The sequence below is a fragment of the Pseudoliparis swirei genome, chromosome 2 (assembly GCF_029220125.1).
Source record: "Pseudoliparis swirei isolate HS2019 ecotype Mariana Trench chromosome 2, NWPU_hadal_v1, whole genome shotgun sequence".
Lineage (NCBI taxonomy): Eukaryota > Metazoa > Chordata > Actinopteri > Perciformes > Liparidae > Pseudoliparis > Pseudoliparis swirei.
In genome coordinates, this window is record NC_079389.1 from 7,353,988 (window position 1) to 7,370,959 (window position 16,972).

Genomic DNA, 16,972 nt, shown 5'->3' on the forward strand with positions numbered 1-16,972 from the left:
CATTGGCCAGGGCGCACATTTTTGCGCCCCAAGATTCACGTTTCATCCGCCAATGAGAAGCCGTCCTTGCCGAACGACCGTGAAATGTTTGCTCGCTGCCGCACACACACGTTGGGCCGGCGCCCCGAAAATGGGGAGGGGCTTCTCTCCGTGAGGATGAGTGGCGATATATTATTTTTGGTCACATTTAACTTAAGTGGTTGTTGACAGGGGCTGACGGTCTCCCACACACATTTAGCGCGTCAACACGGTATATTTACTATTTAAATGATTTGGTATAAAATGTTTTTGACAGGATATATTATATTTTTTTCTTCTTTTTTTTTTCATCTCAAAATTTTAAGAGGGGCGGCGCCCTAGCGCCCTCTATGGACGCACCGCCACTGGTCATGACTATTTCTAAATGTTTTGGTGAACTATTCCACCACATCACCCATCGACGACCACATTTTTCTTTATCCTGTATATATTATTCTGACGGTACAGTATGCAATAACAAAAAACAAAAAAACAAGTTGGCTTCTGTCCATGAACTAACTGCACGTCCCACCAGAGAACATTAACCTCAGGAAAAACTCCTCCAGACCAAACCACCAGCATGTGATGGCGGTGGGGGAGCGCAGCTTTTAAACGGGGCGAGAGGAGCTCATGTGATTGGGCTTGATTGCTACCAACCCCTAACACAGGGAACTATACCCCCCCCCCCCCACACACACACACACAGTTACTCCTGGTGCAGCACATGATCCGGCGGCCATTGAAAGCTCCGTCAGTACGGTGGAGAAGAGAAGCTTACACCCCTCTGACATAATTAACCCATTTAAAAATGTATCAGTGCTTCTCTGGTTCGTGTTAAGGGATTCGATCAGATTATTTTCATCATATTTCGGGTTCTCTATGTTGGGACATAAGAGGCAGGACCAGTGAAACTCCTCCAGTGGCTTTAACTGTGTCGAGTCTAAACTACGGTCACATCACATCGACCTCATGGCTTTCATTTCAATGAAGCATCCGCTTGCATGGTTTGTTTAAAAAAATGTTTTCTGCTGAACATACAATACTATATATATATATATGTGTGTATATATATATATGTGTGTATATATATATATATGTGTGTGTATATATATATATGTGTATGTATATATATGTGTGTGTATATATATATATATATATATGTGTGTGTATATATATATATATGTGTGTGTATATATATATATGTGTGTATATGTATATGTGTATATATATATATATGTGTGAATATGTATATATATATATGTGTATATACGTGTGTATATGTATATATATATATGTGTGTGTGTATATATATATATGTGTGCAGGCACGTGCACAGGTAGAGCCCTAGTGGTGCTCAAGCACCAGCCCTTTTGCCCTGGATGAGAAAAGTGCCCTTTTTGCTGGAGACACTTTTTTCATTCATCCGTATTTAAGAATAAACGTTACTCTCTCGGTCATCAACTCCCCCCAAATGTGTTTTAATATCCGACGGGGCATTTATTTAAGTTCTTGTGAGAATTTCGCCCCGACCTGCTCCGCGGCGTTCACGAGCCCCCCCCCCCTCCTCCTCTTCCCCTCCCCTCCCTCCTCCTCCTCCTCCTCCACTTCCTCCTCCGCGCAGTGCTCCTCGCGCCACCAAACGGCTGCACCTCCTTCTCCTCTGACTCGCAGCATCAGACAAACAGGTCATGACGGTGTTTGTCCCCTGACGTTGTTTTGTGATAAATCAACCACAACATTAGCGCTGCTGAAAACATGACGTCACAACTGGTCCGACGTTTCCTGAAAAAATAAACAAACAAAAACTCACGAAATCCGTGATTTCAAAGCCTCGTCCAGCTGTTTACTGACGTTAGTTATGTTTAGAGAATATAGAGAGGGAGAGAGAGAGAAGAGAGAAGAGAGAGAGAGGGAGAGAGAGAAGACAGAAGAGAGAGTATTCTTATTCCGTTCTATTTATCAGGGGCTAGTGTAGAATTTGCGTGGCCAGACTGAAAAAAAAAATCATAAGGCCTCTCTGGTATTGTTCAGAGGTCCAGGCCAAATGTGGAGGCGGGCCGTATCCGGCCCGCGGGCCTTAGTTTCAGGACCACTGCTCTTGGCTGTTGATGTCTATCAATATCGCTCATTTTGAAAATGACGTAAGAGGGCAATACGGATCCGTGTCAGACCAGCGAGGAGGGAAATACGTGGCTGGCATGACGACCCATTAGGCAATCAGAACGCTTGTAGCTACTATTGTTGCGATATAATAATTTATCTTTATTCATAAAGAAAATGTAAGGTAGCGGTCTGATGCTGCCAGAGGAAATGCAGGTCGAGGACAGCATCATCAGTGTATTGATGCTCATGCTTCAACTCTGTCACAATTTTTTTTTGGCATTGGGTGCCCTTTTTTTTGGTTTGAGCACCTGCCCCCCAAAATGTCTGTGCACGTGCCTGTATGTGTGTATATATATACTATATATATATATGTGTGTGTGTATATATATATGTGTGTGTGTATATATATACTATATATATATGTATGTATATATATATGTGTGTGTATATGTATATATATATATATGTGTGTGTGTATATATATATATGTGTGTGTGTATATAATATATATGTGTGTATATGTATATATATATATATGTGTATATATATATGTGTATATATATATACATATATATATTTCACTAACACACTAGACTCATGTATTGCGGTCTCATTTACAGCATCACAGGGGGTGGCTCCAAGAAGGACGACGGAGAGAAGAAGAAGGAGGATGTTCTCAACATATTTTCCGTGGCCTCGGGCCATCTGTACGAGCGCTTCCTGAGGTGGGTCACTATCCCCTCTGGAACACGCTCACTTCTCAGGGCCGAAGGGGCGTTCCTTTGAGCCCTGACCCTTCGCTGTTTTTTGTATATTTCAGAATAATGATGCTGTCCGTCCTTCGGCATACCAAAACACCTGTCAAGTTCTGGTTCCTCAAGAACTACCTCTCTCCATCCTTCAAGGTACTACCCTCACGTCTCGACTTCCCCCCGCGTGTTTAAAAATAACTTGATCGCAGTTCTTCGGAGCTTCATCTCCACCAAGCAAAGGACGTATCCGTGGGCCGTGGGCCTCTTTTGTGGCGGTCTGTGTCCAGGAGAATCTACACGGCACCCTCTGTGACGCATAAAAGGGAGTGAAAGAAAAGCAGTTTGCATGTTGTTTATTTATATAGTATGTCCAGATGTCTTTTACTTTTCACTATATCAGCTGTAGCCTTGCATTGTGAATGGACTGACTGAAAGGATCTCCAAACACAGGGACACTAACCGGCATTGTCTGTTGTCTACTGGGCATCATTTAGCAGCATGCTCGTATTTTCCCTTCACTTCATTGCCTCGCTAATTCTGTTCATGAAATACTTCTTGAATTGTGCATATTTCTACAATGTAGTGCCCCTGAATGGGCTCTTGTGTTGTTTTGAATTGATTGGTGCTTGTTGTGGGTGTGTTCAGGAGACCATCGCTCACATGGCGGAGAAGTATGGCTTCCGGTATGAGTTGGTCCAGTACAAGTGGCCCCGCTGGCTCCACCAGCAGACTGAGAAGCAGCGCATTATCTGGGGGTACAAGATCCTCTTCCTGGATGTTCTGTTCCCCTTGGCCGTGGACAAGATCATCTTTGTGGACGCCGATCAGGTGAGGGTCCAATCGAAGTGACCGAGGTGTAAGTGTGTGTCGAGAGCGAGAGGCCGGTCCATATATCGGTCTCAGCTCCGGTGTGAAGATTGGATGTCGGCGTTCCCGCTCTCTCACAGATCGTCCGTGCCGATCTGAAGGACTTGAGGGATTTCGACCTGGAGGGCGCTCCTTACGGCTACACGCCGTTTTGTGATAGCCGCGGAGAGATGGAAGGCTATCGCTTCTGGAAAAGCGGCTACTGGTCCTCACATCTAGGACACAGGAAATATCACATCAGGTATACTTCTGGAAAAACAAACTGAAGTGGAGAAACCCTTTAAGTGCTTGGCGAGTACTTCTGATATTTTTTTCTGATTACACCTTCATCCCCTTCCTTATATCTTTTGAGTGCATTTTTCACATGGAGAAGAATAAGGTAACCACTTATAAGAAAGGTGGAAGATGAAATATCACCACTCTGAACACGGCGCTTCTACGACCACCTGCTTTCACACAGCACGGTGTCTTTAGCTCATGACTTGTTTCCATCCCAGACACCGAGTCCATGAGAACACTCGACCGTTCATGTAGCTTCAAAATATCACCGTACCCATCAGAAGTTGGCTCTATAAGAAACATGTTGAAAAAGTAAAATTCCCAAGATTCCTTGGAGCAAGCTTGAATCAAATATAATGCACACCATTAGAAAAAATTAATTGTGTCCACAAGGAACGACAGTACTGTGTTCATCCAGTTTCCATGGTGATTGGAGCCCACCGATTATAGTTGCAGTTCTTGTGGCTATTTTCTTCCATCATCAGACATGTATTCATCCAGAGTGCATCGGGCAATCTGAACGACACGGTGCAGCTGCTTGTCGGCATCTGTCACCGAGGTCTTCCTCTGTCAATGTGGCTGAGCAGAGAAGGCAGAACTCCACTCTTCACCTCCGGCTTATCAGGATGGGAAGAAAAAAAAGAGTCCCAAAACCACAGTGACCTGGTGTGCTGCTTCGCTCTGTGGGGCGAGGCAGTGAATGTCCTCCGGCACACTGACATCTCAAAGTGAAAAGTGGAAATACATCGTCTACTCGGTTGGGTTTATTTATATACTACGTCAGATACAATGATGTGAATGCGCCTGGGGTACTTATCTTTATCGAGTCATTGTTTTATTCTATGGGCTTTCCCTTTTTTAGGAGAGGTTTTCTCACACCTGCTTATTATGTCTTCTCTCTCTCTTTCTCTCCCTCTCTCCATTTATTTTAACCAGCGCTCTGTATGTAGTAGATTTAAAGAAGTTTAGAAAGATTGCGGCTGGAGACCGATTACGAGGCCAGTACCAAGCCCTGAGCCAAGACCCCAACAGTCTGTCCAACCTGGACCAGGTGTGTAACTCAGAGACGACGTAACGATGCATCTCCAGCCACCTGTTGGGCTTTTGTTGTTTGTTCTAACGAAACTTAATATTTGTTTTCTGATATTTGTAGGACCTTCCCAACAACATGATCCACCAGGTTGCCATCAAGTCTCTTCCCCAGGAGTGGTTGTGGTGTGAGACTTGGTGCGATGACACCTCCAAAGTCTCAGCTAAGACTATAGACCTGGTGAGTCTGCAACAATGGGGGGGGGGGGGGGGGGATACCTGGAATTGCTCCATAGGATATCATCTCATTATTTGTTTTCCTTCTATTTCGATATCGACCACCTCTTCCCCCGTCGTTGCAGCTTCCTTGGTTATTATAACAGTGAAGTGCAGCTGCTGCAGCATATTCCCATCCACTAATGCCCGTGAGGCACTTGGCATTTAGAAGACCACTGTGGAGCAATCCTGTAGTCTCCTAAACTAATTGATCAGATTACTGGACACGCTCCAGTAGACTGGAATAGGAAGCGTCGTCTCCTCGTGGTACAGGACACCACTTAGTAATTCAGACACAAGACGGTGGCTAATATCCTTTTAACAGAATTAGAAATCAAATGAGGTTCAAATGCTCGCCACAGAAAGTGATGCGAATGACAATCGGACTTGCTGGGAGAAAGCGGCGCCGGCGGTTCACACGGTGGTCTGTGTCTGCTTTCGTTTGCTGCAGTGCAACAACCCAAAAACCAAAGAGCCCAAGCTCACGGCCGCCGCCAGGATCGTGCCCGAGTGGGTTGAATACGACAACGAGATAAAGCAGCTGCTGGGACGGCTGCAGCCACAGGAAGACACGGCGACACCAACACACACTGCGTCTCCCTCACAGCATGACAAAGGTTACCAAAGAAACGCCTTTTATTCCCTTTTATCAGCCAGAAAAGTGCAAACATCCCATGTAGCTTTGGTGTCATCAACTTCTATTTTCTCGGCCGAATATTTATCCCTTTCACTACTTCGCTCGCCTTCATCTTTTCTTTCCAACCTCCACCTCTCTGCACAGGAGACGACAGACGTGATGAACTTTAGTGCCTGGCAGCATCGTTGTGAGGAGGAAGGAGGTAGGAGGCAGGAGGCAGCATCGTTCTGAGGAGGAGGAAGGAGGTAGGAGGTAGGAGGCAGCACCTTTTGCAAGCAGGCCTCCTGTGAAGCTTGGAGACAGACGGATCCATCCCAACATCGCCGTGCAGCATCGCATCCCCCGCCGGAGAGGGACGTGATATTTCCAGAGATGCCGAATCTGCTTCTGCAGTCAATACGTCGAACAAGAGGAACACATGATGCAAGTGTTAACTGCCAACTGTGAACGTGTGGGTGCTACCAGCACCCCAAGGGGCTCGGTTAGTTTGTGGGTACCGGAGAATGAAGTGAGAGGAAATGTTGGGGTGTGGTCAGTCACAGCACTCTGATTAGGTTTGTTTAAAAAGACATGGTTTATTGCACTGATGATGTTTGCAAATGATCAAATAGTGAAGGCACATCTCTGAGAATCTAATCTCAAAGTTTAATTTTTGTTATAGAAAACGTTCTGAAAGATGCTGCTTTTAGGTATTCTTAATTTGAAGTTGACTAAAATGCCCAAACGAAAAATTTAATTTCATAACGGGCAGCAAAGTTGTGACATTTGACCTTGGGCACTGTGTGATTATTATTGTAGTTTTTTATTTTCTCTAAAGGAAAGATAGTCTTGAGAAGGTTTATTTTTTTAGTTGAGTCTTCTTTTGAAAGATGTATTCTATACAAATGGGATCAAATGCTTACATCAAAAGATGGCTTTCATGGGCCTTAACGGTACCTTTTATATCAGGGCTGTATTTATTTTCATCGCCATCAAACCCATAATGCTAATGTCCTGAAAACGCAATGCGGATCATTTGAGTTAAACTTATTGAGCGTCTCGACAGCACATCGCCGCTCCTTTATTATGAATCATGGAGTTAAACTCGTCATACAAAGTTGAAATCTGTGATCGCCCTTCATCGATGTGGCCAGTGGTGCACACGCGTTACCAGTGGATCTGAACAGTGATACACTTGTTTTGATATATTTGTCAGTATGGTTTATGGCTCAGCAAGAAGAGTTTGGGAGTCTCCAGCTGCGACTCCAAAGCATCTCCACATCTCAGGCAGCCCCGTCAAATGTAATTGATGCAAAGTTTTACTATTTGAATGCAAGGCTGTGGTAGAAATAGTCCCAAGAAAAATGAAGTGCAGGTGTCATAAAGGTTTATCTCCGCGGCCTCTTGCTCTCCACGTGGAATCCCAAACAATGTTGTACAAGGATCACGATCCTTTGACCCGTCTGATGTGGGAGATGTCCGACTGCTCTCCGCCAAATTATCTTGTCCCGACAAAGTTATGTCACGCAACATTTATATGAGATGACTGAGAAAACCAGGCAAGACTTAGTTATTCCTAAATGGATCAAACAATCCTCATGTGCCCACTTAAGGTTTATGGATAGCATGAACAGGGTTTGAACTTGTTCAGTGTACATTCAGCTTTACTGTATTACTTATTTTTCATTATTCTAATTCCACAATGAACCAGTGTTTTTGTCTCAGGAATAAATGGTGCTGCTGCTCAGAGGCTGGCTGGAATTATTTGTTCTCCATCTTAAGTAAACAAGTCAAGGGTGCTGCTCTCAGGACGCCATCTTCAACTCTGTGCTGTGTCCAATAGAAATGTTTCAATTACTGTCAGGTGGGAGGACAATAAATATTTGCCACCTAACAGTTTTTAGCCATTCGGTGAATCCCGTTGTCCACGCGTGTGGTCAGTGGATGTGAGTCATGCTGGGAGGTCTCCAATGAGGGAATTGGTTCCTCGCCATGCACCATTAGATGTACTGGTGGAGAAATAGGGTTTAAGGCCATTTCTCAAACTAGCAAAGTCACCATCAACCTTCCCATCAATTCAATAAAAAGGTATATAAATAGGTCTTTATTTACATTTCGATAAACTCCATTCATATAAAAATAGTACTGCACCTATGTAAAAGTTGAATCTTATGAATGGATTATTAATTGTACAATACTTGGAAAATGGATGCACGTGTCAGAATCAACCACTTTGCACGTGACGGATAAAAGCTGCTCCACACATGGCAGATATGTGTTAGCATAGCAACAGGCCTTCCCCAAACGGAATTCAAAGTTGTATTATTCTACAACAAAAGATAGATATTTAATTAAGGTCACTGAATTAAAGTCACGATTAGTTCCACCTCGTTGAGACGTGTGACATTCCTCATGCCGTCGATCTCCCTTTTAATAGGGAGGGAAATACACAATGTGCTCCAGCTATGCTGGATATGAACGTCCTCAGTTGAAGTTAAACTTGAAGTTGAAGGGTCCAGAGCCAAATGGATTGAATCCCTGTTGTTGTTGTTGTTGTTGATGATGATGATGATGATGCTGACCCTGCTGGCTCTCCGGATCCATGGGATCCTCCCCCTGGTCGAACTTGGTTCTCATCTCTAAAGAGAAAAATAGAACATGTCAGTACAAAACAACTTATGACACAAAGTAATGTGTTGTAAAAAATTTTTTATATATATATCTTTTTGATAGGAAATCAATCCCTCCAGAATTTTATTAGTTTTTCTTCGTTGAGAAAATGGTATACAATCAAAGTGATCTTGAGCCATTAGGTTATAGGTGGTTTGTGGATGATTCAGTTTAAGAAAAAGAAAAAAACTAAATGTTTAAAAAGACACTGTATAATTAAAAGTGCCTATATACGGTTTTACTTTATTTCACTGACATTACTCCAATTTGGTTCTGTAAGATTGAAGATTGTAAGATTGATGAAATAAAAATGATGCCAGGCAAAACCCCTGAAGGTGTCAAACTGAAGTGGAGTCGACTGTTGCAGGAGGACAGGGAGAAGAGACAAACTGGAAGCCAACCCGACCTCCGGCTATTCGATACCCAATCTGCTCCCGGCTAATGTCGGGTCCAGGGACTTCCCGCCAACCCGGCGACCGGAGGTCGGGGACTGCTGCGCGTACTTCTTTACAGAAACCCGGCATAAGCTGCACTTGACGTCCGCAGTGGATCGAGAGGAGGCGGACTCCCGTTTCCCGGATGTCAAACCTTTATTGTCAAGATGCCGTTGTCATGACGCAACACAGGGTTGCATCGTGACAACGGTCCATCCTTAAAGTCGGGAGCCGGTCACACGCCTGGCCTTTACCTGGGTCAGTGAGCACTTCTTTAGCCCGAGCGATGTCTATAAACTTGTTCTCGGCCTTCTTCTTTTCCACTGGATCCATGAAGTTGTCCGGATGCCACTGGAGAGCCAGTTTCCTGTAGGCTTTGATAATCTCTTTTTTCTGGGCCGTTCTGTGACAAAAGGGGAAAGCGTTAGCAGCACTTGCCTCAAGATAAAATATCTTCTTTTCACCACAAGCGGTCAAGGGTACCGCGTAGGCCGCCGTGTCGGAAATCATCACGATTCAATACAAGTGCATTCATGGCCTTAACATGTAATTCATCTGGAATCGTCGATGGTGCTTTTAAAACACAATTTGTTCAAAGGGGGGGGGGGGGGGGGACATGTGTTTTGTAGAGCAGTGCTTGTTAAACAAAAACAAATAGCTTTCTAATGCCGTCTTGTAAAGCAACTCAACTGTAAAATTAAAACGTCTCCTCAGTAACATTCCCCGTCTGTGATACGTCTCCATAAGTGAAGTAAATAAACATCCACAACTCCAGTGATCAGCGCCCACCTCTTCACTCCCAGGATCTTATAATAATCCCTCTTCTGAGACTGTTTGAGGAGTCGCTGAGCTCTCTCCAGGCCTTCTTTTATCCGATGGTCGTTCTCACTGAGCTTTTCCGCAGCCTCGTAGTCGTGAACAGCTGGAGAGGAGAACAACAGGACAGCATCAGCATCACTTACAGCAGCGGAGGTGAAGTTTAGCAGGGAAATACAGGCCCTACGGTCACGTAGGGGAAAGCATCCACCCGGCTCAAGTGTCTTTGAGCAAGGCACAGGGTCACGCCATGTGTCTGAGCCGCCACGTGGACAACCAATCAAGATACACGAGAACGTCCAGGCATCAGCTGACGATTGCGTTATCTTTTCAGAAATCGTCAGTATATACACCAATATAGCTTTTTTTTATCATCCATATTTTGTGGAACTTTGGCGGAGCACTCCAACCCTCTGATGACTCACCGGAGAGCTCAACACCGGAGAGAACTATTTATTTGACAAACATTTCACCATCAGACCAGTGAGCACGAGGGCCTCGCTGTCGATGCTGTCACCAAGCGAAGCGCCGCAGTGGCAAAGTGGCGTTCTTGATGCCCGCGGATGTTCTTTCCTCCGCAGTTTCACTTTAACAACATCGTGAAGATAGCCAGCGGCCTGCTTGGAGTCCTCCACCAGCGTCACTTTGTGTCCACAACATTGAGTCCATCAATATCAATCCTATACATGACTTCTTTCTCTGAAAGCCTGACGGTCCCTCAGTGACTCAGGCTGCCGACACGGTGGAGGCAGAACATCAGGAGACGGGTTGAATGACGGCCGGGACCAAAACTATTCCTGAGTAAGTCACCATCTGTCATCACTGGAATGACTATGGAAGATCGATATTTCAGCCCAATTCCCTCTGCTAGGGAAGGCTTTATGGCGATGGTGTGTGTGTGTGTGTGTGTGTGTTGGCATTGCCACTGAAAAATGTCTTTAGGCTTGATTAACAAAAAATGTTGCATCCTTGTAGCCAGCAGTGGTTCTACTTCTGACACACTGTGCTCCAAAACTAATTACAACTGTACCTGTATTGAATAAATGTTCTAACAAATGCCATTTGTCTTTATGCTTTTAATATAGTGGTTATATGGTTTAGCAAAATTAGAAGTGGCCACTGCTATATCGTTCCATTTTGTTCTTATTGAAATCCAAAGTAGATTTGGTGATAAAGAGAAACATTGTGTTAAATGAGGCAAAGTTTAAGTGGACGTAAGCATCCAACACTTGACTAAATGTTATACTATATCTAAAATGTCACTGTGTATTTTCGTTTATGCTCCAAGGACCCCCTGTGTTAGACTCCTGCCATGACACCAGCGCACAGTGCAATAGAGTTTGGATGATGACAACAAAAGCATCGAGTGTGATCCAGGTTCAGAGTGTGGACATTTAACAGACTCGCCTCATTAAATTGAAAAATAAACGCATCTTAACGACATCCAGCTGCATCCGACCGGCTCACCTTCCTCATACTGTTCATCGAGGAGATAGGCCTCCGCCCGGTCCTTCAGCACGTTGACGTTCTCCGGATCAAACTGGAGGACTTCTCCACAGACGGACAAAGCTCTGCTAGCCTGCTGGCTCTGTCCAGCACACACACAGGAGGAGGTCAGATGTATTGTCGGTCACAGACTGAGTTACTCCATCCCGCGGTGGCAGTCGGGGCTCTTACCTGAGCTAAAGCATGGCACATGCGCTCCTTGGCGAGGAGAGAGAAGTGGTGCACGTTGGGCTCGGTCTTCATCACAGTCTCATATTTGCTCACTGCGTCTTCATACCTGGAGCAGAAAGCAGGCGGGTGTTTGAACAACGCTGCAACACCGCCAATAGCGACACCGACACACACTTATTTGCTTTGCGAGTACGATAACTTATGCATGTCAAGTGAGATCCATTCGAATTAAGATGACTTTTGCGTGTCAGTTCATGAGATCAAAAAGTCAGAGTTCTTAAAAAAGGAGAGAACGGTGTCATTATGGAGCTGATGCAATAGCCTGAACACACACACACACACACACACACCTCTGCTCTTCGATGAGTTCCTCTGCAGACCGGATCTGTTTGTTGAGCTTCTTGACCTGCTTGTAATGGCTGTAACACTGTTTGTGATCAGGATCGAGCTTCAGGCACTCACGCACCTCACTGCAGATCATAGAGGAGGTGGAAGGTCAGAACAGGACAGTGTTACACATGATGTTCCTGCTATACTACTTTTATTTTAAAAACACAAGAACACTTTTAAATAACAAAACAGATTTGAACTGTTTTCACCAAGCTTTACTTTCTTATTAAAAGAAAAATCCTGTTGTATGTCTATGAGTATAAGTAAGGGTTGCTGAATTAATGATAATTGCGCCTCAATCAGAATCAGCTTTAGAGGCCAGGAATGAGTTCACATAGCAGGATTTTATCGGGTTATTTGACTCTCATTGTACACAGAGAAATAGAAACACAGCTAAAAACAAGAACATACAAACTAAACAAGGATACACATCATATCTATAAGCGTGGCTGTTTCAGTAGCGCAAAAGCACAAATGTGCTGAAATAAATATTTAACAATTAAACTTGCCTTATGCAGTGTTTTGACCATGGGAATGATTTTCTTTGTTACAGAGGCAACAAATGATGGGCTGAATACCAATAAGCATTATAGTTATTAAAAATCTAACTTTTCAGGGCAATGAGAATAAACTTAGGTGCAAAATGGCAAGAGAGTGTTTGTGCATGTAGTTCACTGCCCATACTGAGTGATGACTGGAAGATATAAATACTTTGAAGTGTCATTATGAAAGAAAATAAACCATAAAGTTTAGAGAAAATGGTTTCAACAATAAACAAAACTGTATTAACCATTCGCTGCAGATCTATTGCATTACATCGTAAGATTTTACTTTTCCCTGGTCCTCACACATAAAAACTAATGCTAGAAATATGTATTCATGAATATTACTTCTATCCTAAACTGCACCCAACTGATTTAAATCAGAACATTAATCAATGGACTACAACAAAAAAAAAAATGCCTTTGGAAGAACAAATGTCAATGTTCACATATTATTTTGATGTAATCTATGAGCGATATGACTGTGCCATGTTTAATCTGAAGAACACCGTAGAAATCAAGTTATCCCCTGGTGACTATTAAACGCTGATTCTTGGCACGATGTCAGAGAGTGACACCGTGTGGGAGCCTTTAAGAAAGCAGCCTGCAAATGAGTCTTACTTGAGGGACATCTCATGGTCTCCAAGATGATAGTAGATGGAGCTGAGTTTGTAGAAAGCCTGGGTATTGTCATTCTTCAACTTGGATGCAGCTTTGAGGTCATTGATGGCTTTCCCCATCTCTCCCATGAGAATAAAACACTCCGCTCGCATCTCACGAGAAGCAGCATCCCAAACGCAAGTCTGTAACAGGCAGAAAATATTTAGGTATACAAGTGCTCCGTCAACTGTGCGGTGATTAACATGGACAATGTCATGCTTGCAAGAAAATGGGGCAACGCTGAGCAGGTAGATTTCTTACCTCGATGATAGTGTCAAGCTGGGCAGCAGCTGTCACGTAGTCCTTGCTGTTGAAGCTGCTGCGTGCCTGAGCCACTAGTCGCTGAATTTCATCCGCCTGTGTCAGCTGACTCTGGGCTTCTCTCTCCTCTTTGTCGCTGGGGTTGGATTTCAGCTGGAACATCAGGTAACACATTAGACTGCATTGTCATAGTCATGATTAAAGAAAAAAACCATTAAGACTAAAGAGAATTCTATTCTATCCATTCCAACAGGAGCTCCTAGATTTCTTTAGAGCAACGCTTAACATTCTCTAAACCCATTACATTATAATCATCCTCATCATAGAGGTCATCATATTCACAAGAGCAAGATCCCAGCTTCCTGCAAGCTCAGCTTCGGGAAAAGGCGTAATGCATAAATGTGATGCATTAAGCGGGGCCAGCGTTGTGTACTGCTGAAGCAGCAGGACAGCACGCACCTCTGGACAGATCCTTCAACTTTATACCCGCAAAATGATGCCCCTTGTAAAACGGTCCAAGCTCAGATGTCTGTTGGCCTCTGCTGGGAATGTGACCCTTTGGCCTCTTGAGGAAGTCACACACACTTGATTGCAATTATATACTCTCAATTCCATACACTGCCAGAAAGTGACTGTTCAATTTCCCATATTTAAAAAAGAAGCCTATCAAACAGGAATAGACTTGCATATAATGAAGCCAAAACAAATGCTGACTGTTTTCAGGTTTATGAGGCTGCAGGCCCACCATGTATGACCGTGGCACAAAGTGACATGGACGTTCACATGCAATACCAATATAGGAAAGAGGAACTTTATTTTTTCCTGCGGGATTACCTTCCCTGAGAATTGAACAGCTTAAACCGCAGATATAACACGAGCATCTAGGTCTTCTGGAAGTGTTGTGAAACCTCAACGTAAAAAAAGTAATTCAAAATGGAAAATGCATTTGCAAGCTCCAATCTTAAACGAGCACCTTAAAATGATCCCGTAAGGCCCAAATAAGAGTTCACTGCCAACGTAATTATTATCTACATATTTCATGATGGCTTATGGATCCAGGGTATCCCTGTGCTCTATGGTCACTCATGTGGCAATGAGTATCTGTCTGCGTTTTTAAACTTCCTTTTTTTACTGAGTTGCAAAGCCTTTTGTCGAGTCCATTCATCTCATTAAAAACAAAACTCTCATGTTGTCAACCTCAAAGTAAATGTATAGTATCGTGAAATAAATACAAATTAAGGGTGCACTCCGCATAGAAAAATAAATATCCTTCACAACAATAAAGCTGTAAATAACAAATGAATGAATAAAAGTGTTGCCCCTATATTGAATCATTCTGAAAACAAACAAACATGAGATTAGAGTCACTGTAACACCAGCCTACAGACCAACACTGACACCTCCTGGTGATCTCTGCGTATCTAACAGTCATCACTTCTTATTGTGGTTGCTGTGGAGTTTAAACCAGATATTCCAAAACTTACCACTTTCTTAAAGTCACTCTGTGCTTCATCTAGTTCCCCCTGCTTCAGAAGGAGATTTGCTCTCTGAAGGCGTGCCTGTTAAGAGAGGCAGACAAGACTTATTTTGCACACGTTTACAAATATTCTGTTGACATAGCACGTCAACACAGCTGACATAACTGACCAGTTTTCAGAACAGCTGTGCCTGGGGCTGATGCAAACATTCGCACATCTATTGTATATGAATAAACCAGTTTATTCAAATTATTTGCTGAGGCGCTATTCTCACATAATTATACACGCCTGCAGTTTGACATAAAACCGTGTGCAACAAATTATGTGAAGAAGAAAAAACATTCAGACCAACTGATGAAAAAATGAAAAAACTCACAGATGTGAAGTCAGGTTTGAGTTCAATAACTCGGCTTAAATCAGGCAGTGCAGACTTTGACTTCCCCATTGCCAGAAACACGGTAGCTCTCCTGTAATGGGCCATGTAGTTCTTGGGATCTCCATCTGACAGAAGGGCAAAGTAAATATGACTACACAACTTTTGCTATTCACTTTGAGTAAAAACTAAGGAAACCGTAAATTTTTTTTGTGGTTTTAACTCGGAATGCAGCACTTACCCACAGCGGCATGGAAATGAGAGAGAGCATCAGCCAGCTGGCCAGCAGCGAGCAGTTTCTTCCCCATCTCCATGTGACTGTCGACACTCCCATCCTTCCCACATTTCACTCCTAGAAAGATAAACAAAACAACGTTAACAAAGTGAACAATACCACCGACTAGTTGCTCCACTCTTGTTGCGTTCCCGAAAACTAACTATTGCCGCAATGACAGGAGGCACGACGTGGCGCGAATCATCTCGGTAACAATAAGAGAGAATACTTCGGCATGTCGGGTAGCTAACGCTAGCTGTCATGCTGTCACGCCAACGAAACATTGACCACTAAAGTTACGTTGCTGAAGCTAACGCGAGGCTAACGTTACGTTACCAAAGTGGCAGCTGAGTGCACGTGGAGCCTGAACTAACTGGTTGTCGTTGCTTTAACTACAGCTATTGATATAGGTTAACTCAAGTGTTTAGCCAGTTTAACGTTAGCCGACTGTCATCAACTTCACCAGCTAACCGATGCATTGACTACAACCACACGCAGCTGGTCCGAGCCGGGTCGAGGTCATATGATAGTTACCGGTGACGCCTATGAGCTACGCGCACTAACAAGAGTAGTATCGTCCGCTTCTTACCTTCATACCTCATGTCAATCAAAACAAGAACATAAGGGATGTAAGTCAGTAACTTGTGAGCCACATGGTCGATGGAAACCATGGTTCAACTTGCATCCGACAGGTCCGCTCTCGTCGTCTCACGCACCCGATGCTCTTCTTTACTAGTGTTTGGCTTAATTCTCAACAGTCCCATGTGTTGCACGATCTTTAATTCATCGTTGCTTCTCTTTTCCCAGTCAAAGCAGACCAGAGTACGGCCGGTCGTGTGTGACTGTGATTGGCTGGATTGTTAGGAAAACCCCGCCCACTTCTGTTGGTTCAACAGAGAGCAGCCACGGCAGCACAAGGCTTGTCTTTACCGTGCGCGCGTGTGTGTGTGTGCGTGTGTGTGCGTGTGTGTGTGTGTGCGTGCGTGTGTGTGGTTTTTCTACATCTTGGAGAACCACGTCGTGGGTTCCAACAGCTTTGTGGGGAATAAAGTGCTGGACCCCACAACGCAACCACCTACCCCAATATGTTGGTCCATGGGGTCATAATGAGCGCAGGGTGTCTAGGGCATGGACAACCTTAAATTAAGTTCATTAAATTATAGGTTGACTTATCTCCAGTCATGGACACTAGGCACATCTCTCTATCATCATGCTCACATTGTTTTGAAGTGGAGGCCAGTAGTTATACAATGAACACACAGTTAATTGTAACTTGTTTATCAAAACTAGTATTCATATAATGAGAGTAGTGGGCATAATGGAAATGTTTCACCAACAGTGCATGTTGTAGAATAATGATAATAAAAGCAGTAATAGAATTGACAATACTAGCAATGTAACTAATAATACTGATAATAGCAGTAGGTGTCGGGCAGGACCAGGGTCTAGATATAACC

General features: G+C 43.8%; 2 protein-coding genes across 4 annotated transcripts in view; one reads left to right on the forward strand and one right to left on the reverse strand.

Moving 5' to 3' along the window:
- The window catches only part of uggt2 (UDP-glucose glycoprotein glucosyltransferase 2), a 36,648-nt gene extending 28,961 nt beyond the window's left edge, over positions 1–7,687 (forward strand). For all 3 annotated transcript variants that reach the window (XM_056431373.1, XM_056431392.1, XM_056431384.1), the window contains 8 exons: positions 2,742–2,846; positions 2,942–3,026; positions 3,519–3,701; positions 3,821–3,981; positions 4,956–5,070; positions 5,173–5,289; positions 5,776–5,941; positions 6,106–7,687. In XM_056431373.1, coding sequence (XP_056287348.1) covers positions 2,742–2,846; positions 2,942–3,026; positions 3,519–3,701; positions 3,821–3,981; positions 4,956–5,070; positions 5,173–5,289; positions 5,776–5,941; positions 6,106–6,131 — 958 coding nt within the window. In that variant the 3' untranslated portion in view covers positions 6,132–7,687. The remainder of the gene's footprint in view (positions 1–2,741; positions 2,847–2,941; positions 3,027–3,518; positions 3,702–3,820; positions 3,982–4,955; positions 5,071–5,172; positions 5,290–5,775; positions 5,942–6,105) is intronic.
- A 342-nt stretch (positions 7,688–8,029) lies between these two features.
- dnajc3a (DnaJ (Hsp40) homolog, subfamily C, member 3a) lies at positions 8,030–16,302 on the reverse strand. The gene is made up of 12 exons (XM_056431404.1): positions 16,105–16,302; positions 15,483–15,593; positions 15,245–15,369; positions 14,875–14,949; positions 13,391–13,543; positions 13,091–13,272; positions 11,888–12,007; positions 11,538–11,643; positions 11,328–11,448; positions 9,834–9,966; positions 9,299–9,447; positions 8,030–8,579 (listed from the first exon to the last, which is right to left on the reverse strand). Exons 1-12 carry the CDS (start codon positions 16,184–16,186, stop codon positions 8,425–8,427), a joined length of 1,512 nt encoding a protein of 503 aa, XP_056287379.1. The 5' UTR covers positions 16,187–16,302; the 3' UTR covers positions 8,030–8,424.
- Positions 16,303–16,972: the final 670 nt, after the last annotated feature.

Coding starts and splice junctions, on each gene's coding strand:
- dnajc3a (XM_056431404.1), bottom strand. CDS start 16,186: ATGGTTTCCATCGACCATGTGGCTCACAAGTTACTGACTTACATCCCT. Junction 15,370..15,482: donor TCATTTCCATGCCGCTGTGG/GTAAGTGCTGCA, acceptor CCCTTCTGTCAG/ATGGAGATCCCAAGAACTAC. Junction 11,644..11,887: donor GAACTCATCGAAGAGCAGAG/GTGTGTGTGTGT, acceptor TTTCTGCTCCAG/GTATGAAGACGCAGTGAGCA.